General features: G+C 32.2%; 2 protein-coding genes across 2 annotated transcripts; both read right to left on the minus strand.

The window, feature by feature from the left end:
• Positions 1-9,672: 9,672 nt before the first annotated feature.
• On the minus strand, positions 9,673-10,615 carry LOC129218797 (ribonucleoside-diphosphate reductase subunit M2-like; the record flags this gene model as incomplete). The annotated part of the gene is given in 2 exon segments (XM_054853118.1): positions 9,673-9,720; positions 9,722-10,615. Coding segments are annotated over 2 exon segments (942 nt in total), but the record flags the coding sequence as incomplete, so codon positions are not given.
• An 8,295-nt stretch (positions 10,616-18,910) lies between these two features.
• LOC129218798 (probable serine/threonine-protein kinase dyrk1) lies at positions 18,911-21,025 on the minus strand. The gene is made up of 2 exons (XM_054853119.1): positions 20,844-21,025; positions 18,911-19,472 (listed from the first exon to the last, which is right to left on the minus strand). Exons 1-2 carry the CDS (start codon positions 21,023-21,025, stop codon positions 18,911-18,913), a joined length of 744 nt encoding a protein of 247 aa, XP_054709094.1.
• Between the last annotated feature and the right edge of the window lie 2,338 nt (positions 21,026-23,363).

The following is a 23,363-nucleotide window of genomic DNA, read 5'->3' on the forward strand; positions in this document are numbered from 1 at the left end:
GACGCAAAAAATGAAATATTCGGTTGCTGTACGTTTCCGCATTTCGAAATTTTTGGTTTTTATTGGATAGTCGTCATCGTCTTCAGTGTCTATTTCGTTCAACTGATATTACGGTACATGTTTCGTCGTCGGGTAGGTTCGGTTTTTCCAAATATTTAATAATACGAGTAGTTTCGCTCGAAAAAATGTCTTTGACGATCGATTCCCAAGTATCGCATCGACTGTTGGATATCGAATCGTACATAAATTTGGCTCTTTCAAAGCACCGAGAAGAAAAGTCTACATCCGAAAGTCCCGTCAAGAGCATATTCCTGTCGAACGCGTCAAAAATTTGATTGGGAATATATTTTTGCGGAAAAGACGACTTTTGATAATAATCAAGCATCCATAAACACGTCATCCAAAAGGTATCGATTAATTGATCTTCGACATGGGGTACCTTATTAAAACGTATACAATCTTGTACGGAATTTAAAAATTGGGTCACGAATCGGGGTAACGTCAGTGGTACATTTTCTTCTTGAAATATAGCGTTCAAAAGTTTTGAATAATTGCTATCCGTAATCGAAATCAGAGGTGGTATAAAATCGTTCCCGAATAAGAAACTAGCATTGACCAGAGAAGAAACGGGATATTCCGATCCCATTTTTTTAATATCAAAAATACGGTTGGCTTTTTTATAAATTTGAAGCGATTCGAAATGCGTTTCGTACAAAAAAGCTAAAATAAAAACATCGTTATCGACGCTCACGATTACCGGACGTTCTACTTTTAAATGACGAGCTAATTGAAAACATTTATGTTCGCCTTCGCCGCTATTATTAGAACCGGACACGATGAAAGTCATCGAAACGGGAGCGACATTGTGCAAATACTGTTTCGTGAAAATTCCGCTTTTTAAAGCATGTTTAAACACTTTTTGCACGTGTTGGGAAATGATATTGTTACCGAAAAGCGACGCTTTGTAAAATTGTTTTTCCGATAATTTATTTTGACATCTTCGCTTTTTTTGTGTCGGGAATTTCATGGGAACACCAAATCCGTCCAATGTCAATACGATGGTACACGAATCAACCATTCGTATTTCAAAAATGGAATTTAATATTTTCGCTATTTCCCGCATAAAGAGTTTTGAAATTTGATCAAACAAAACCGATTCATTTGGATAAAAAGTATATTCGATCGCAATGTACAACAAGCTTTGACAATCGATAAAAATGGAATCGTAAGGTAATAAACTCGGCGGATTATTAATCCAAGGTTCCATCAATAATGTAAAATTAGATATACCCATAGTTGTTTCGTTTACTTTGTTACTCTAAGAAAAGAGATAGGTAAGGTGGCAAGATAACACATCATCATCATATTAAAAAAAAAAAAAAAAAAAAAAAAAAAAAAAAAAAAAAAAAAAAAAAAAAAAAAAAAAAAAAAATAATATATATATATATATATATATATATATTTTTTTTTTTTTTTTTTTTTTTTTTTTTTTTTTTTTTTTTTTTTTTTTTTAAATATGCAATTATTGATCGACATCGGCAAATTTTCGTTTCTGCTGTTTCGTACAATTTTTTACATCTCTGTTCATTTTTTGTTTCCTGGCGGGCATTTGTTCTTTGTCCTCGATATCGTTTATTTCGACTTGGTCAACTTTTCGTTTTCGCCCGCGTTTTCGTTTTTCTTTGTTGCTACATGGTTTCTTCGTTTTGCTTCTACCCGGTTTTCGTTTCTCTTTAACCAAATGATCGTTTATTTCAAAAGAATATTTCACACCTTTCATAACCACTAGTATCAGTTTTTGTTTCTTACCGTACAACAATTCTTCGTTATTCATAGTTTTCCATTTCATCGAATTTAACACCATTTCCGAATAACGTTGATATTCTACAACGGATAGTTTCCAAAATGTCATATTTAACAATGCGGTGAAATTCGTTTGATGTGTGTTGAAAAATTTTGTAAAATCGACATCTTCGCAATCTTCCGGTTTCACGATCATGTTGGACACTTCCGATTCCGCTACTTCTGCTCTGCTGTACACGAAATCTGCGAAATCGTCTCCCGACGCTACAACGTCCGGATATTTTTTTAGAAATTTTACCATCGGAGTCGATTTCGATTTGTATTCCGATAAATCTTTCACCTTACGGGTGATACAATGTTCCTTAACGTCTCTGCATTCTAAATAGGCATCTATAACCGCATTGACCCATAAAATCCAACCGTCAGTCGGTATTTTTTCACCCACGGATCCTAACGTGGTCTCGTTGATAATTTTTTTACTCATATTTAACAGGACTTGGTTGGTCCGTTTCAAGAATCCGCACGGATAGAATCGTCCGTCCTGATTCTCGTACACGTACCGTTTTTTGCGAATGACCAATAGTCGGTCCATCGATTTTTCGTATTTTAATTCAACGCCGGGGATATTTAAAAACTGATTCACGGAATCGCAATTCCGATAAGGCCACTTTTCGACCATAATGCTATCCGTATCTGCGTAACATACATTATAATCCAAATAATGTTTCATGTATTGAAAAGACCCCAAGACTTGATATCGGCCTAAAGTGACGATGGATATGGCAATCGGCAAATAAGCCAAATTGGAATTTTTGCTAGCAGTAATGCCGTAAAGGGAATTCAATAATAGTTTTATGCAACGTTGAGCATTATAATGCATGACTTTCGTAGAATCCGTCTTATAAACCGCTTGATGATGTTTTCGCAACTCGGAAAAATGACTGACGATCGTCGGTAAAAAAGCGCGTTCGTTTTGATAGATGACGATCACAAATTTATCTTTGTCGGGATCGACTTTGGGGTAACGAAATACAATTTTCCCATTCGAATCGTCCGCGGATAATTGGTCTAGTTTATTTTCCAAAATATCCATTTTCGTATGATTACGGTAAGGAATACTCGTGAAAAACCCGTGCGGAATTTGTTTCCATTCGTCGATGGTTAAAATATCACAGGTACCGTAACATAAATTGGCGCTTAAAAGTGTCGACGGATACATGCTCGTAAAGTCCATGACGGATACATCGGAATACACCTGTTGAGGTTCGGCGTAATTGATCGCGCCTTGAAACGTTGAATCTTTTTTCCCGACATACATGGATAGATATTTCGTTCCGTCGGAGTAATTTTTAAAAAAATCACCATTCAAAAAGAAACCCATCACAGTCCCATACGTTTTAAATAATTCGAAAAGGAATTTGGAATTTCCGTAATGCATGGCTTGGACTACATCCATCGCGGCAAAATTGGATCTTTCGATCAAAAAGGGTAGCGTCATTTCTTTTATGAACAATCGAAATACGAGCTCGGAATCTCGCATGCAATAGCGTAAATATTCCCGAAACGTACCGAATACGTTTTCCGCGACGCGACGTGGTTTCAAAAGCCGAAAACATTTCGAACGATCATTTTCGTTCAATAGTGACACATCCATGTTTCGGGCGATGTTATTATACCAAAAATGAATTCCGGTTGCTTTCAACGGTAGTTTAAACAACTGTTCGTCCCGTAATTTGAATTTGGCCACATCGTCTAATTTGAAACTAGGTAGATCGTAACCGGAAAAATTACGAAAATAATGATACATATCGATGACGAGTTTGTTTTCGAAAGTAGCGACTAATTGAGTCCCGACTCGTCTAGAAGTATATTTTTTCAATAGCTTACAATTCAAAAACAAAAGACGCGAATATATACAAGGAATATCAAAGGAATCGATATTGTATCCCGTCAAAATATGACAACTCGAAATAATTTTGTGAAAACGAATCAACATGTTTTTTTCGGACTCGAAAACGACGCAATCGCGTTCGTCGGAAGGTAAAAGAAAAGAGGACGGTTTCAAATAAAGAACGACTTTTTTGAAAATCTCCGTCGAATCGCTAAAAAATATGACGATGCTAATCATGACAATTTTATCCGTTCTATCCGTTCCGTCAGGAACTCTATCTTCTCCCGAAGTGGTGACCGTTTCTAAATCAAAGGCGGCAATTTTAAAACGTGGTATTTCTAATCGAGACGGGATCATTTCGAACGTGTTTAATAACCAAAGCCCAGTATTTTTAATTACGTACCATTTATGATAAAAAGATTTAGTGTCGTATTTCATACAAAAGTCGATATAAATACGACTTTGCCAATCGGCGAAATCAAAATACGCAATTTTATATTTTTTGAAAAAGATGCCGACATCCTCCGAAGAAGTGTTTACGTAAAGTTTATAAAACTTTTTTTCCTTTGCTCGAAATTTTGCGAATCCCTTTTTCAAACGATCTTTAAAATAGGGTAAAATTTTTCTAGTTTTTCCCATACTGACATATTTTACGCTTAGATGAGGAAGGTATTTGCGAAATTTATCCAAGACCTTTCCGATATCTTTGGTACAGACACCGATCCAATTTTTATACTTTCGTATAAACGTTTCAACATTACCCTTTTCATTTAAACATGTCACACGAACAAGACTCACATTATTTCTTAACGATTTTTCGAGATCCCAATGGTATGTAAAACAAATCGACATGATGAAATTGGAAAATAAATTTTGAAGCGTTAAAATAGCTTTATAATTTGTTTACAAAAAAAAAAAAAAAAAAAAAAAAAAAAAAAAAAAAAAAAAAAAAAAAAAAAAAAAAAAAAAAATATATATATATATATATATATATATATATATATATATATATATATATATTATATATTTTTTTTTTTTTTTTTTTTTTTTTTTTTTTTTTTTTTTTTTTTTTTTGTTGAGTGTTGTAAATTTTACTCGAAAAGTATCTGGTTTTTAATGACAATCGGATATTTCTTATACTTTAAAGCTTTTCATTCGCATCAAAAGTGGAATACTTTCCATTTCGAAAACAATTGGTACACGTTTCACAAAAGTTACCGAAATCACCGTTATTAACATAAAATATGAGTTTAATCTCCATATCGGTAAATTTTTCAAAGATTGAATCCTGTTTAGAAAACATTCTTATTAAATCTCGTAACCATAAACGATTACAACAATAACAACGATAAAGGGGTTCATCCGAAATAACTTCGAAAGATTGATGTTTTCGGTTTTCCCAACGATCGAATTTTTTATAGTTATTTAGCTTCAGATCCATAATTTCCTTTGGACCCAAAGTTTTTGAGCAATGAGGAATATGTGAAAGGTCTTTGCGTCCTATTTTTTCCTTTTTGTTTGAGAATTCATTGATAGTTTGTACACATCAAAATTTTCTAATTTACGTTTCCTTTCACAAAACATTTTATTATACATTTAGAATTTCCAACGTTGTTTAAATCTATCCGCTTTACCTCAACTTTCCATTTCAGATTGAAATTCTTCTAAATGTACGGTCAAAAGATTCACCAAGTTCTTCACCAGTTTTACGTGCTTCAGTTGCTTACGATACTCTGTAATATATTTTTTACTCGGTATTTTTACTTTCATCTCGACATCCTGTCGACAATAAGGGCAAATCGGATTTTGTTGTTCACACCATCGTTCCAAGCAATGTTTATGATACCAATGAGTACATAACAATTGTTGTATATTTTCCTTTTCCAGACAAATTGGGCAAACGTTTTCCGTATCTTCTTTATTAGTCGAATCAATTTTCGCTATGGATTTTTTTACAAAATGTATCTCGATAGTTTTTTTAGGTACAAACGATTTCTTTGCCAAACCATCTGCGATTTCATGTTGCAAATCCGATAAATATTTCTTCCAATCATTTTTTGGATTTGCAAATAGATTGTCAGTTTTACTAAAAATATTACTTTCTAATTTCTGTTGCACATCCTTTGTAAATTTTTTAAATTCTTGTAATGCTTCATCGGTGTCAACGATTAAAGATATAATCGTACGATCTTCGTCATCGTCGCGATTGATTATATTCGCATGATCATTATAATCATAATCATCATCATCATCATCCACAACGTATAACTTAAAGTCATTTCCAAATTCCGAATAACATTTGAGTTTCAAATTTAATTTATACAATTGAAACCGATATGCCTCTAACATGCGATTCAAAACGTAAATGAGAAAAAAAAATCGATCATTAGTAACTATACCAATTTTTTTACAAGTAGGACAGATATATTCATCATCATCAAACTCAATATGTTTTTTACGAGTAATTGAAAGAGATATACTTCTAGCTGAATAAATTATGGGGGAGGGAAGGAAGGTTAAAATATTTTCGCGTATGTGTTCCAGACTTTTGGGATTCCCCGTTCAATGAGAGTAGAGGAATGAGTTCAAGAGGCCTGAAGTTTATGATTATTTTTGAATCCTTTCTGATATTGTTCTTCTGTATTTATTCTTTTTCATTTGGGGATGGGAAACTGCAATAAAAATTATTAGCGAAGTGAGTGAAAGGGAATGTTTTCGAGTGAATTATGAAGCAGTTTTGAAACTTGTCGCGTGGGAAATATAACTAGATTAAATTCGTTGACCTAAGTTGTTTTAATCAAAATTACATAAGGAACATATTTTTTTGCTACATTTCTTTTTCTTTGATTCCACACTCACGATGTCAAACTCTAACTTTGTTTTTGTGCACATATCATTTAATTTTGTGCACATGGTTAAAGTTTTAGTATTCTACTTATTTCGTTCCTTCTTTAAGTAAACAGGATTCGTGAATGAAATGATCGCAATTATCCAATTTGAACGCTATGAAACCATTTATTTCACCTTGACATATAGCACATTCTCCCGAAAAATCAGTTTGACCATTAGTATGATGACTAATAGAAAATCGACAAAAATGTAATAATTTCTGAAGAGATACATAATCCGAAGCAAACGTTTCCAATTCTTCAAACGGATATTTCATGCATTTCACTTGTATTTCCAGTTTTTGAAACAATGGAAAAACTTTTGTCACTAAAACATACCAACCGTAATCATCGTCATGGATCGTAATCCTTCCATATGCCAGAACCAAATCATAGTAAAGAGACAATACACAATCTGAAAACATAGCGGAGATTTTTAAATTTTCGAATCATAAGATAATGATGTTGTATCAGAACTAATATTAAACATTTCTACAATATTAAAAAAAAAAAAAAAAAAAAAAAAAAAAAAAAAAAAAAAAAAAAAAAAAAAAAAAAAAAAAAAAAAAAAAAAAATGTTGAAAAGGAATAAAGCAAATTTTATGTAAACTGGTTAAAATAAAGCAATGTTTAATGAACCGACATGTGTCGTATGTCGTCGTGAAAGAGTAGATTGGTTAGAAGAAACCCGTTATGATTGTGGTCATTGGGTACATACGGATTGTGTCAGTCCAGAATTAATTCATTTATGTCCACAATGTGCTTGGAAACGTTGTTATATTTGTATGGAAGATATTTGTCCTTACGAATCAGAGTTTAATATGATCGACAATTGCGAATGCAGTTTCCATTTCGAATGTGCGGTCGATAAGTATAAATCTGGTTCGTTTGGAGTCAATTGTCCAGATTGCGACATACGAATATCAAACGATGATTTAAGGCGATTACGGAGATATTCACGTCTAGAAAATATACCAAGTTTCAATTTTGAATTTGACGACATTGAAGAACATATTAATTAATTAATTTGAAAAAAAAAAAAAAAAAAAAAAAAAAAAAAAAAAAAAAAAAAAAAAAAAAAAAAAAAAAATATATATATATATATATATATATATATATATATATTTTTTTTTTTTTTTTTTTTTTTTTTTTTTTTTTTTTTTTTTTTTTTTTTTTATAGTTTCTGTTTCTTGATTTCTTCATCGTCATTATTTTCATCGGAAATCAATTTCCTTTTTTTCGAACTTTTTACATCTTCAATTTCTTCCTCGCTATTATTGTCATCCCATTCTTCAAAATTTTCATCCGAACTATTATCACTTAAACTTTCATCTAAATTATCATCAGACACATTTGTTTCATTTTCCTTTTCGCACAAGTTTCCTTCATTTGTTTTTTCTATTTCTATATCTGCAACGTTTATTTCGTTTGATGCTTCAACCAATATTTTTTCATCAACAGAATCTTTTTCATGCGAAGCATCATTATTTTTTACAACTTTTGAATGATCGTCATCGACTTTTGTATCGCAATCATTTTGACGATTTTCGAGCGTTTCTTTATCGGAATCCGTTAATGTAGATTCGTTTTCATCCATTACTTGACTTTCTAAATTGCGTCTAAACATTTCCTCTTCTTCTTCCCATTCCTCGACTATTAGAGTTTCTTCATTATCGATGGGTTCGTTTTCAAAAACGTGTCCTTCGTATACGGAAATATAAATGAGTGGTTTTCCGTCTTGCGTCTCATAACAAAATTCAGTCGGTTTTGATCTACAAAATTTCAAGCACATTGATTTATCATGTGGCCAATGCGTGATCGAAACGGTAAATTTATCATCACACTCGCTCTGATTTAAAACTTTTACACCTACATGTTGTTTTAGTAAATAAAAAGATTCTACAGAGTTTACAGTCAAAATATTTCGTTTAGTAAACTTTATAATTTCATTAAATTCATCGGTAGAACATTTTCCCATTCCATATGCATCTTCCAAAGCCGGGGTCGAAAACCATCTGTAAAACATGATATCTTAATCTAAAAAGAAACGTAATATGACCTACATATACACTAGTTTTTTTTTTTTTTTTTTTTTTTTTTTTTTTTTTTTTTTTTTTTTTTTTTTTTTTTTTTTTTTTTTTTTTACGTTGTTATACAATTTCTACATTTGGGACATATTGCTACCCTTTTAAGCCAAGGAATTAAACAATGTTTGTGGTATATGTGACTGCATTTTAATTTTATGACTGTTTCGTTTACCTCGATATCATCTAAGCAAATTGGACAATTATCGAAAGAATTTCCGTCTGAACTAATCGTTATTGTTTCCAATTCGTCAATTTCTTCATCTGTTAAAGGATGATTTACCATTCGTTGTTCATCATTAGAAGCGTTAAATAAATAATCGAGCTCATCGTAATTGTCTATATTAAAAACAGAGGACAATCGGTAGTTTTCGTCTATCGGAAATTCATATCCACGAATTATCGAATTCAACGTACTATAAGAAAACGGAATTTCATCAAAGTAATAATCTTCATACTCACTATCACTATCGCTATAAATATCACTATCGACAGACCCATCGTCGCGTTGATAATCGGGAATCAAAATATCGGAAGTTTGAGGAATATCTATTAACGGTTCCATGTTTTCTTCATCGGTATCGGAGCGCGAAACATGCATTTCTAAAAAGTGGTCGTAAGTATTTGAAAATAAATGATGCAAATCATAAACGTTATCATAAAGGTCGTGATGTGATAATAATCGAAACGGATTATTCAATGTTAAAAAAGTAGATTCAAAATCTGAACTCAAACGACAAGCCATACTTCTTACTTACATACACACCGTTTCGTTTATTCAACGATAAAACACACATTCCATTTTCATTTTCTAAAAATTTTACATTTCTCTAAATATTTTATTAAATCATCAAAAAAAAAAAAAAAAAAAAAAAAAAAAAAAAAAAAAAAAAAAAAAAATATATATATATATATATATATATATATATATATATATATTTTTTTTTTTTTTTTTTTTTTTTTTTTTTTTTTTTTTTTTTTTTTTGTGAAAGTTTGCATACTCTTCCTACTCGTTTCTCGAAAAAAAATTTGTTTTACCTTCCAAACTTATATTTTTCCATAAAATCAAACGGATTTTCTGCACCGTATCTGTATTCCTCATCGCATCCTAATTCCGACAGTAATCGGTCAGCTACAAATTCGATATACTCTTTCATTAGCTTTACGTTCAGACCGATTAAAGAAACAGGTAACGCTTGCGTTAAAAATTCTTGTTCAATCTGCACTGCATCCGAAATAATTCGATAAATCGTTTTTGAATCCGGTCGATGTTTAACGTATCGATTTAAAAGAAGACAGGCGAAATCACAATGCAATCCTTCATCCCAACTAATTAATTCGTTACTAAAACCTAATCCGGGCATAAGACCACGTTTTTTTAACCAAAAAATTGCCGCGAAAGATCCCGAAAAGAAAATTCCTTCTACCGCGGCAAATGCTACCAATCGCTTGCCGAAATTGCACGATGAATCTCGAATCCACCTTAAAGCCCATTCGTCTTTTTTTTTAACACAATCTAAAGTTTCTATGGTCCGGAACAATTTCAATTTTTCTGCGGGGTCGCGAATAAAGGTTTCGATCAACATACCGTACATTTCCGAATGAATGTTTTCAATCATGCTCTGAAAGCAATAAAAATGTCTTGCTTCCGTGACTTTGACTTGTCGCGTAAACTGCTCTACTAAATTTTCCACGACGATTCCATCACTCCCCGCAAAAAAAGCCAACACGTGTGAAATGAAATATCTTTCTTCGGGTTTTAATTTGCTTTCCCAATCCGCTACATCTTGCGATAAATCGATTTCTTCGACGGTCCAAAAAGAAGCTTCTGCTTTTTTATACATGTCCCAAATATCCTTAAACTCAATTGGAAATGTCACGAACCGTTCGAGATGATCCCGAAGCAAAGGTTCTTCATCGTCAGTAGATTTTGTTTCAACATCCGTCTTTAATTTTTTTTTATTTTCAACGTTTGGCGTTTCAAATATTTTGTGCCAACAATCAAAATCGTCATCGTCATCTTTTTCCCAACGAGATTCAGCCGTCGAAGCGGGTTCTCTATTTAAATTCGACAACAATTGTTGTTTTTGGAGTAAAACCTTTTGTTTTACAATTTCTTCTTCTCTTTGAACTTGATCTAGAGTTTTCGTTTCCGTAATATATCCCCTTTCGAAAAGAGTCGGTGTGTCCGGAAAATCAATCTCCCAAAAATATTCGGGAGTAGGTTTCGTTTTATACTTTGTCCGATGCTTGCAATTGTTTTGAATATTACGATCGGGCGAAGGTAAACATTCGAAATATCCTTTACATTCACGGCAAGGTTCTGCTAAATATCGTTTTCTTTCCAACTTCTTTCGAGGTAATTTTTCATGATATTTATAAGTAACGTTATCACCCATATTATTTTATTGTCCAGCACATTGCAAACAAGCACATCTCAAGTACTTAAAATTGTATTTAAAAAAAAAAAAAAAAAAAAAAAAAAAAAAAAAAAAAAAAAAAAATATATATATATATATATATATATATATATATATATATATATATATATATATATATTTTTTTTTTTTTTTTTTTTTTTTTTTTTTTTTTTTTTTTTTTTTTTTTTTTTTGAATATGTTATTATTCCGAATAATAAAAATTAAAAACTTTTTAATTCACAAAACTTTTCCAAAGCAATTCGGTTCAACTGTGTCATATTTTTAGCATATACCTCTTCTAATTTATCATATAGTTTTGTATCTACTTTTTCATCATATTTAATCATTTCATTCATTAAAATGTTTTCTGTTTTTTTCATAATATAGTTTAATTTCATACGTACATCTAATTGTTTAGAATCATTCAACTTTGAAAAAAAACGTAAAAGTGTATAGAATATAACACGGGTCGATATTCGAGGTATACTTATCGTGCTATTAAATTCACGATACATATTTCTAACTCCGATAACATGTTCTCGTCTATGAAGAGGCATGAGTTCATTCAAATTTCTTACATAAAATTTAATATTTTTAAAAAATCCATCTACAGCGAGTATAATATTAAGTTCTTCGGAACACGCTTTGTTATTTTTCTTGTCCAAAACATTGATAAATTCGGTAACGTCTTTTAGAGGAACATATAATCCATGACTTTCAAATTTATTTACAATTTTTTGGTCATCCGCCGAAACACGCTCTCTTAAAAATCTCGTCCAAATCCGACTCAATTCGACCAAATGTTCAAAACTTATTAATATAATGGAAGTATCATTCATTTTCTTATCACCTAACGAATAAGGAGGTGGTAATTTTAAAATTTTCGCCACGTCCAATAGTATTGATTCACGGACAGTATTGATTGTTACCACATTGGGAATCTCGTTCATTCTACGGTGAAATTCATCGTCGAGAATCACTTTTAATTTATCCATCGTCTATATGTTTTCACGTTTGAAGGTAAAAATATTTTTATAGAAAAAATTACATCCAAACATAAGATAGCAAAAAAAAAAAAAAAAAAAAAAAAAAAAAAAAAAAAAAAAAAAAAAAAAAAAAAAAAAAAAAAAAAAAAAAAATATATATATATATATATATATATATATATATATATATTTTTTTTTTTTTTTTTTTTTTTTTTTTTTTTTTTTTTTTTTTTTTTCACATTTGAATGTAATTTTGTAATGGTTCAGATAACGATTTTATCATGCTAATCGTATCCGGAAAATGTAAATAGAAAGAGTTTAAAATACGTTTTTGTTTTAAGCATACTTTATCGTACAATTTATTCAAGTCCGTTTGAAATTGATCCACCGTTTCCTTTTGGCTTTTCATGTACGAAACAAATTCTTTTTTACTTCCCGCTGATTTCGTGATTGCTTCGTTTAAAAAGCGATTCATTTCTGTTTGTAAACATTTAAAAATTTCTCCGTCGATTTTTTTTACTATCGTAAACTCACGACTTTTATGAAATCGTTTAGACACGTGAACGTTTTCTAATACGAGTTTTCGATAGTCTTCCGAATTTTTTTTTGGATTATGTGCGACTAAATATTCCAAAAATTTTCTTTTTATCACATTTTCTAACCGTCCTTCGTCATTCCAACAGTATAAAACAAATCCTTCCGGTTCCACCTTTTCGTCACCGTTTATCAATCGCTCACGTTGTTCTAGCATGAATAAATTGAACGATTCCATATTTTCAAAATCAAATCGTTCGACCGCAACATGATCAGATGGATCGGCCAATTTAAACGTATTTGTCATACTCTCGGTTTCGATCGTCGTCTTACCTAAAAATTTACAAAACGATTCGGAATAATAGACGGCTAATTCCTTCGAATTACTCGCGCTCATCAATTCGAAATGAAATATCGTCAAATCATTATTTTCGACAATATATTTATCGTATTTACTAATAAAATCTTCAAAGTTCATTCGAATAGCCGCGTCGAAACGAATTCTCAACCATTCGTCCATAATCAGTCGTTGTTTCGAACCGACAAAAAACAGTCCGTGTCGATTTCTGTATACTCGATCGAAATGCATGCATAACGTTTCGAAATGACAATATTTTTTCGGAACAAATAAAATATTGATTAAACTTCCGTCGTATTTCGGCGTCGCGATCACTTTAGTAACGTTTTCGTCACAACCCATATCGGACGGTGTTTTTATCGCAAAGGTCGGTAACCCAGATCGAAAAGGAACCGCGTAATTCGTAATAGGGTGCATTAACAAATATTCGCCTCGATAATAACGAGTAGGACCATACGTGCTATCCATTCCCGATGTGTAGGTCACTCGAACGATATTAAATACCCCCAAAGCGTGTTCGATATCAAATTTTATTCCTTTCGGGACATATTGCGCTTTAATCGCATCTTCGCCAAACCTGTTCCATAATACCGATATTAATGGTTGTTGGTACAAACTCTGACGCGTCAGAGTTTCTTTCATATACGCTTCGACGATATCGGGTACAATTTCCCAAATACCAGTTCCCAATTCCAATTGCCAACGACCGTAACATTTTTCGGTTAATAGTGTCGGATATCCGGACCATTTTCGATAATCCGGAGGAAAGGCAATATTTGGACTTTTACCGCGAGCAGTCGGATGAAAATATTGCCACGGAACGCAATATATTCCAATTCGAAAATGATGAGAAAAATGTAAATTCGTATCCAACCAATAATAATTTTTTACCGTATCGACGATCAGAATATCGGCTTTTTCGGCTGATAAACGGACGGTGTCTTCCCATGATTGTCGTAAAGTACTTTTAGGGACTCTGCGATAACATTCTTGATATGTTTCGCCCTCTCGTGCCATGTTCATCAATACGCAATCTCTTTCGATATGAATAATTGAACGATTCTCGAATCTATACCGAAACTCCGAAACGAGTGATCGAGCGATCGAACTTTTTCCAGAACCAGATGGTCCGATTAAAAATATGACAATTTTCCTATCTTTGCGAAAACGAAACACGGATCGGGTATCGAAAGGGAGCTGATACGGAGACACGGGTAACGCCGGAATTTTACTCATTAAATCGGCTTGATGTAGAAAACACAGCAGGGTTTCGGGTAAATTCGGATAATAAGTTAACACCGCATTTGTTCTCTGTTGACATTCGGACGAAGAATGGTAAAAACACATGTGACAATCGATCGTCATTGCCATTTTTATCAAATCGGAGTGCGGAATATGCTCTTTGAAACGCATCATGAATAAGCGAGCCGAAATTTGAGCGTGACCCACGAATAATTGCCGTTTCTTTCCAGGCGTAAAATATTGAACAAATGGTTTACCGATATCATGCATGAAACCAATGATCTTTGCGTAAGTGATTCCTTCGTACGTGGTTTGTAAAACATTAGTTTCTTTGCAAAATACATCCATCCATCTCCCTGTTTTAACACAATGTTCTCGAAACGTTTCTCGATGATGAGGATTTAGATTCCAATTGAAATTGTACAAAGTATTGTAAACGGAATCATATTCATCTTTAGGAAAGATGATTTGTAAAATCTCTTCAAATTCTCGATCGACCATTTTTTTTGACTTGGCTCTTGCAAAGTCGAACAAAAATAAATACCATAAAAAAAAAAAAAAAAAACATATATATATATATATATATATATATTATATATATATATATATATATATATATATATATATATATAATATATATATATATATATATATATATATATATATATATATTTTTTTTTTTTTAGTAGATCGAACTTTCGCTTTCGGGAATTTAGTTTTTTAGGGTGCTACTCATCATTTTTTTCATCAAACAGATCTACGAGATTATCGAGACCACTATATTTTCTCAAAGGATAGGTTTCGAAATATCCAACGAAATTTTCACTTTTTCGACACATTTTCACTTCGAATTTATTATTCCAAGTATCTTTTTCATCACATCGCGACGATTTTACAAAAACTTGTACATTTCTATCAGAATTTTCCAAAATACACGTCGGATATTTCGTATCCATCGTTTTAATAAGAGCGCGAATATTTTCGAGACTCAGGAACCAAACCGAATTCGAAACGGTGGCATATTTCTGCAGCACAAAACGTCGTGTTGCCGGGCAATTGTTATCGGGATCGAACAAAAATAATTCATTTTCCTTTCGAAACGTTGCATAGATCGGTTCTCGTTCAAAAATACCGCTGATAATCACATACATTCCGGTAGGACAGGTGAAGACGTATTTATCTAAGAAATTGAAAAATGTCGATGGATGAACGTAAATATAGTAGAACACATCATGCCACGTATTCTCACGACGATAAATGGGAATCATAATTGCAGCATGAAACGAAGAAGAAAATATTCAAAGTGTAAAATGTATTTCAATTTATACAACTCCGAAAAAGAGATAAGAAACACACACACACACACACAAAAAAAAAATATATATATATATATATATATATATATATATATATATATATATATATATATATATATATATAATATATATATATAAATATATATATATATTTTTTTTTTTTTTTTTTTTTTTTTTTCCATATTCTTTGTCTCGATACCTCAAAGCAAAATCTATGATAACGTTTATAATTTTCTTTCGACCACTTATCGTACCGATTGATGTCGATCCTATTTTTTTTACGATACTCTTTGTCTAAACACTGCAACATTCCAAAAAATGTTTTCAATTCTTCAACATGAAAAACATATTGCGTCTCATAACAAGCATTACAAAAAAACCTTGCTTTACCAGACGTTTTGCGTATTACGTCGCGATGAACTTTTAAAGGGATTCGATTCGAAACGTAAGACTCCTTCGTCAATCGGTCAGATACGTATCGAATCAATGCATTCCAATTGTTTTTTAATCCCCATTTTTTTTCTAAAAAAGAATTGTCACCAAACCGATCGATTAATTTCAAATGAAAACGAATATCTTGATAAAGCTCGATTAAAAAACATTTAATTTCTTGGACTAACGGTTTCATGTGTTCCTCACAATCAGTACATTTAAAAATAAGACACCGACGCCGATCGAAATCTGAAAAAAAGATCCGAACAACATTTAGAAACAAATCCAAAACCACCATCCAGATAGTCGTCGTCTCGTTCACCGAATAGTTTAGCAATCGTTTTAAATTTAGATACGAAAGCTAAATGCTCTGCCTTGTCGCTAAAAAACGCACGTTCTTTCTTGAACAACTTGTAACAAAAAGGACATCTTTTTGTATTTTTTTTGTAATTCTTATCGTAATACCATTTTCGAAAACAAGGTTTTTTATGCATCGCTTTAAAACAGCACGGTAAAAGTACATAATCGTTCATATGCTTTTTAACACCATCTTCTTCTTCTTCTTTTTCTTCAGGTTCTCGACAGACGCAGCATCGTAAGGGATCATCAAAATTGTTTAAAAAATAATCAAAAATCCATTTTTCATCATGATAATCATCTTCAAAAACAAAATTAAACGATACGTATTCGCACTCTTCGATAAAATCATCGAAACTGTCGAATATACTTGCAGTGAATTTTGAACAACAATATTTAAACAATTGTTTTTCGATATTGTATGTATAACGAGCCACATCCCTGAAATGAAACATTTTCTTATCTCTTTCTCTCTCTGTCCGAGAAAAGTTATAACGATAAAATACACCCTTGGAGGAAAAGTTACAACGATAAAAATACATCTAGGAAAAAAAAATATATATATATATATATTTTTTTTTTTTTTTTTTTTTTTTACACAACTATGTTTCAATTTTTGAATCAACATTGAATGTTGTATGATGGTGTATGATCAAAAAACATTTCCGAGTTTTGTATTTCGTCTGAAAATTTATCTCCAAAACACAATCTGACGGCATTCTATCAAAAAACTATTTCGAGCTTTACATTCAAAATAAAAACACGCAAACACACACAAACATTTCCGAGTCTCGCATTTCATTCTAAAAACTATTTCGAGCTTTACATTCAAAATAAAAACACGTAAACTTTTCCGAGTTTCACATTTCATTTCAAAATAAATACACAACACAATATGATGGCATTTTATCAAAAACTATTTCGAGCTTTACATTCAAAATAAAAACACGTAAACCTTTCCGAGTCTCGCATTTCATCTCAAAATTATTACAGAACGCTATATGACGGCATTCTATCAACAACAACAAAAAAAAACTATATCGATCTTTACATTCAAAATAACACACACACACAAACATTTCCGAGTCTCGCATTTCATCTCAAAATTAATACAGTCGCTATATGACGGCATTCTATCAAAATAAAACACACAAGCCTTTTTTGAGTTTCACGTTTCATTTCAAAATTAATACAGTCGCCATAAGACGGCCTTCTATCAAAATAAAACACACACACACACACACACACACACACATACACAAACATTAACGAGCAAACAATCTTTTGATTTTTTTTTTTAAAAATCGCATGTTACAAATTATTTTTTACATGGATCGTTCATCGCGAAGATCCAATACATTGCAGTATAACAATTTATTCGAGGACATTCAAAAGGGTAATCAATAAATTGTAATCACACATTCGTTATCTGCAATATTATTTCAGCGATTCAAATTTTAAAAAAATTCTGACTACCGTAAAATCGAGACGGTCTCTCGTTTTTTAGCGTGTCGTGTGTGTATTTTCTTTTTGACAGTCGTAGACAGTCTCGTTTCGGACATTCTTCTCACCCCGAATAAATAAACCATACCTAACCATACGAGTACCGTAAAACGAGCGACCGTTTCGATTTTGTGGTATATCGCGGTGTTCGGACAGTCGCTCAAAAAATTTTTAGAGCGACGGGACCCCAGAGAAAAAATCGATAATGGATTCGTGTGGATGATGGTTAAAATTAAATTTTCATCGATTTACACTATACGGTATCGATTTTTTAGGGTATCGATGATGAAGCAGTTGAAAAGCCAATATTGGCTCGAAATATAAGGAAAAAAATTATTATATATATATATATATATATATATATATATATAAAAATTTGATGATTAAATATTGGATTTGCAATTGTTTGATCATTCAATTTATATAAAAATAATTTTTTTTTCTCCTTATATTTCGAGCCAATATTGGATTGTAAAAAGGGAAAAAAAAACATATAAAATAAATCAAAAACTATTTTCAGAAACGGGTCACGTACGATTTAGTGAGAACAACCTGATAACAGCTACCAATTATAATAATTGACGTGTGTAAAACATGTAACCCATAGCGAAAACAGCTATTATTTTCCAATTAAGACAGCGTTCAACAGAATACCAATTATAATAATTGACTCTCGCAAAATATGTAATCTTGTTGATATAAAACAGCTACCAATTATATTAATTGACTTGCGCGAAACTTGTAACCCATTGCGCGAAAACAGCTATTATTTTCCAATTAGGACTGCGTTCAACAGAATACCAATTATAATAATTGACTTTCGCAAAACATATAATCTTGTTAATATAAAACAGCTATTATTTTTTTCAATTAATCATCATTAAGATATATTTAACTTTCATTTTCTTCCCAAGATTATACCTCAATGTTTCTAATTTTTTTTTTTATAGATAATCTTTTTTTCAAGGTTTCCATTTCCAACAAAAAAATGATAAACACAAAAGATACACAACACATATATTTTTTTAAAAAAAAAACAAATCATATTTATTTACATATCATACAATACAAAGATAAAAACATTCAATTTGTACATTCAAAAATTAATAATATCAAGATTGTTAAAATCGATGTCATCACCATTCAACCAGTCTTCCGAAAATATAGACAAATCTATTAGTGGTGTTTTGGGTTGAAATTCTAGACTTGATCCGTATTCCGTAGCATTATTAGTATTATTATTATTATTAGCAGGTGATATCGGTTCGTACATGGAGATCGAAGATGATGTTGAAGGAACGTCTTCCGTGATGTTAGCAGGAGATATCGGTTCGTACATGGTGACCGATGTTGATGTTAAAGGAACGTCATTCGTGACAGGAGATATCTGATCATACATGGTGAAAGATGATGATGATGATGATGAAAGAACGTCATTGGTAGCACTCAAAGATTCGATTTGCTCTCCTTGTTCTGGTGGTGGTTGTACGACAAATTCGACGAATATCATTTGTTGTTGTTGTTGTTGTTGTTGTTGTTGCTGCTGAGGACAATATGTGGCACAATGATAAAGACTTTTCACGGAACATTTTCTTTCATCGTTGAACCTTGCAATTTTAAATTTCAGTTTCAAATCGGATAAACTCGACGATTTAATTCTAAAAAAGGAAAACAAACATTTTTGAGGGGTCACGATCACATACGTCGTTTCCGGAGCTATCGCAAAAATTCTGTCCGGACGCAACACGTAACCCCTAAAATGACCAAAATCCACGTCCGAGAAATTTCGTTCTCGCACCGAATAGGTTCTTTTTAATTCGTAATAGAATATCGGCACGTTTTTCGTTTGGATCACGTGATGTTCTTCAGCCGCCACGCTCCTGTATCCAAACGTAAAACCATATTTCACCAGAAAAATGTTTCTGTACAAAAAACTCAACCGCCGATCCGTGTTTTGTTTTTTGATTTTTGTAGTAGTCTTTTTTTGTTGTTGTTCGCAGCAGTCATCGAAAAGAATCGGTCTTTTTAATTTTCTGTGTACTTTGAACCATTCCAACGCACGCAATTCGTTGGACGACAATCCCTCGAATAAACTCCGCTGGAAATTTTCTTCGACCAGAGCAGTCTTTTTGTCTATCCTCGCAAATCGAACTCTGTGCGAATCCATTTCTATGTAAAAAATGAACGGAATCGATAGCGAGCGAAACCGTTGAATAAATTCAGATGGATGCGTCTTTTTACATAGCATCTCGAGATCCAATTCGTTCAAGTCCAAAACATTGTCCACGACAGATACGTCGGGAAACACATCCAAATTTTTTTCCATGTCTAACCTTTTACGGTGGTATAGAATGAGTCTTTTTTGCTCCAGAGAACGAGCTTTTATATACACAGCAGCAGCGATGACGTCCATAAACGTTATCAATTGATGACGTCGACACGTTATGTAAGTTTCTGTTATCGATTGTGGCATCGAGGCTACGACAAATAAAAAAAATCAATGAACAATCGGCATTCTCCAAACATCCACCAAGAGTCGTGATGCCAACATCATTTCGAAACGATGGCAATCCGGATCAAAGCAACTGGGACATACATTATCGCGATAGTATTCATTTCTCTTTTCAATCATACCTTCCATATACATTTGAGTCATGGGTATACCATTTTCCATCGCGTATTTCTTTAATAAATTATAAGTCGGACCATTCGCGGCAAATAACATTTCGGAACAATGCAATCTTCCCAAGTCAAACACTAAATATTTCATTTCGAACGGTCCATCGCGACTCAGGAAAGCTATTCCGTTACTCACAGAGTATCCTTTTTGAGGATGAGCTGCCACGATAGCCGGAACGTGTGAAAAAAACGAAATGGGTCTATTTTTTTTCTCCGATTTCAATTCGTCGGCAAATAAAATTCTTCTAGATTCTTGTGCCGTTTCGGAAACGCATACCGATCGACTCGGTGTACAAACTTTTTTTTCCACTTTTCGTTTCTTGTAATTTTTTTTCCCGTCAATAAATTGCCTTTTTCCGGTGCTAGTAGATTGTCGTCCATCATTTTCATCATTTTGTTGCTCCACGAAAAATTGGTCGTCTGTAGGGTTGGTGGTGGTGGTAGATTGTCGTCCATCATTTTCATCATTTTGTTGCTCCACGAAAAATTGTTCATGTTCATCGTCTGTCGGGTTGAGTTCAATAAAATCCATTTTATATATATTTTTTTTGGTGTTGTTGTTGTTGTTCTTTGCAAATCTCTCGAGAGACACGAGTTACAATGAATGAAAACGTCGAAATACCGCGCTTTTATAATCAGAAAACAACCTATCTCGCGCGATAATCTTGTTTACGCATGCGCAGTTACATTTGTTTACGCATGCGCAGTTCCTTTTTTTTTTTTTTTTTTTTTTTTTTTTTTTTTTCATATCTAAAAAAATTTGACTAAATGGATTAAAAAATTTTTGACAAGGGGGGGGGGATATTCTATAGTATAGAAAATACTGGGTGAATTTGCACATTGACTAAATGGATTAAAAAAGATTAGTTTGTGTTTTTTTAACGGGGACGAAATTTTGCTTGATTTATTTTGAATTATAAATCATTAGGATAAATTTGACAATTTAATGCATTCTTGAATAATTCAACAAGGAGAGATCCTATAATATAGTAAATACCACTATCTCGGGTGAATTTGTACATATCGAAAAATTGACTGAATGGATTAAAAAAGATTAGTTTGTGTTTTAACGGGTATTAAATTTTTTTATGCTCATAGTGGAGAAAGAATGTTCCATCAGTTGTACGATGCCAATATAAATCATTAGGATAAATTTGACAATTTAATGCATTCTTGACAAATTCAACAAGGAGAGATTCTATAGTATAATAAATACCGCTGAAGAAAAAAAGGTATATGAGAAATTGAACGAAAAAGTGAACAAACAGTTTCAAAAAAAACTCCAGCAAAGGAACTAGAGGTAACGCTTCTTCGGTTACAGCAATGTTGCAATCATATTAGCTTACTGAACAAGGATACGAGTAATTTATTAGAAGATTCAATATCGGATAGTGTATCAGATCTAACAAAATCTATATCAAGTTCGTTACAATTCTCACCTCCCGAGCTACAACAATCGTACGATTCTTGTGAGACAGCAAGCGTCAACGTAAGCCTCTCCGAATTTTTTTTTTCAAGATTGTGACTTTGAAAAAAAAATATTGGTAATGCTTCTTCGGTTACAGCAATGTTGTAATCATATTAGCGAGCACGAATGATTTATTAGAAGATTCAATATCGGATAGTGTATCAGATCTAACAAAACCTATAACGTATGCCTCACCGAATTTCAAGACTGTGATTTGAAATTCGGAGAGGCATACGTTATAGGTTTTGTTAGATCTGATACGAGTGATTTATTAAAAGATTCAATATCGGATAGTGTATCAGATCTAACAAAATCTATATTAAGTTCGTTAAACTTCTCACCTCCCGAGCTACAACAATCGTCCGATTCTTGTTAGACAGCAGCATCAACGTAAGCCTCTCCGAATTTCAAGATTGTGATTTGAAATTCGGAGAAGCTTATGCTGTTTGAAAAAAAAAAGGTTTCATTTCGAAATCAATAGATCGCAGTATGTTGTAATCATATTAGCTTACTGAGCAAGGATACGAGTGATTTATTAGATCTAACAAAATCTATAAATTCGTTCTATTTATTTTTTTCACCTCCCGAGTTACAATCGTCCGATTTTTTTTTTGTAAATCATTAGACAGCAGCGTCAACGTAAGCCTCTCCGAATTTCAAGATTGTGATTTGAAAAATATTGCTTATGCTGTTTGGAAAAAGGTTTCATTTCGAAATCAATAGATCGCAGTATGTCATTTGGAAAAAGGTTTCATTTCGAAAGCAATAGATCGCAGTATGTCGTTTGAAATATTAGTAGTATGCTTTTACAATTCAACGTGTCAAAAAGTTTGACAACTCACAAAAAAAAAAAAAAAAAAAAAAAAAAAAAAATATATATATATATATATATATATATATATATATATATATATATTTTTTTTTTTTTTTTTTTTCAAGATGTGTTTTTTTGTGAGTTGTCAAACTTTTTGACACGTTGAAAATTTTTTAGGTGTCAGATTCATAATCAGAATCGTTATCATTCATCTCTTCCTCTTCATTTTCTTGTTGTTGTTGTTGTTGTTGTTCCGAAACAAGATCAACATTTTCATCGCCATTTTCTTCTTCTTCTTCTTCTGGTTCGACGACGACATCTTTTCGTTCATTTTTTTCTTCGTCGAGTTTCATTTTTTTTCCATCTTTGGGTTTTTTTTGCGTTTCTTTGTGTTGTCTCTTGCGTTGTTTTTGTTGTGGTTGTTCGTTATTCTCGTTCCATTTCTTTTTAATAAACTCCAGATGTGCACTGATATTAAATAAATAATGTTCAGACCAATCTTGATCTTCTTGACGCAAGACTTTTCGTCGATTGTCATCGCTTTCGTTCGTTACCGTCAATGCTCGATCGATAATTTTATAAACGCGA

This window comes from Uloborus diversus, chromosome 3 (genome assembly GCF_026930045.1).
Source record: "Uloborus diversus isolate 005 chromosome 3, Udiv.v.3.1, whole genome shotgun sequence".
NCBI lineage: Eukaryota > Metazoa > Arthropoda > Arachnida > Araneae > Uloboridae > Uloborus > Uloborus diversus.

What these genes read in the sequence shown, in the direction of transcription:
- LOC129218798 (XM_054853119.1), bottom strand. Translation starts at nt 21,025, where the DNA reads ATGGATTTTATTGAACTCAACCCGACAGACGATGAACATGAACAATTT. An exon ending in TCTACTAGCACCGGAAAAAG is followed by an intron (nt 19,473 to 20,843) that starts GCAATTTATTGA and finishes TTCCTTTTTTAG; the next exon opens with AATTAAATCGTCGAGTTTAT.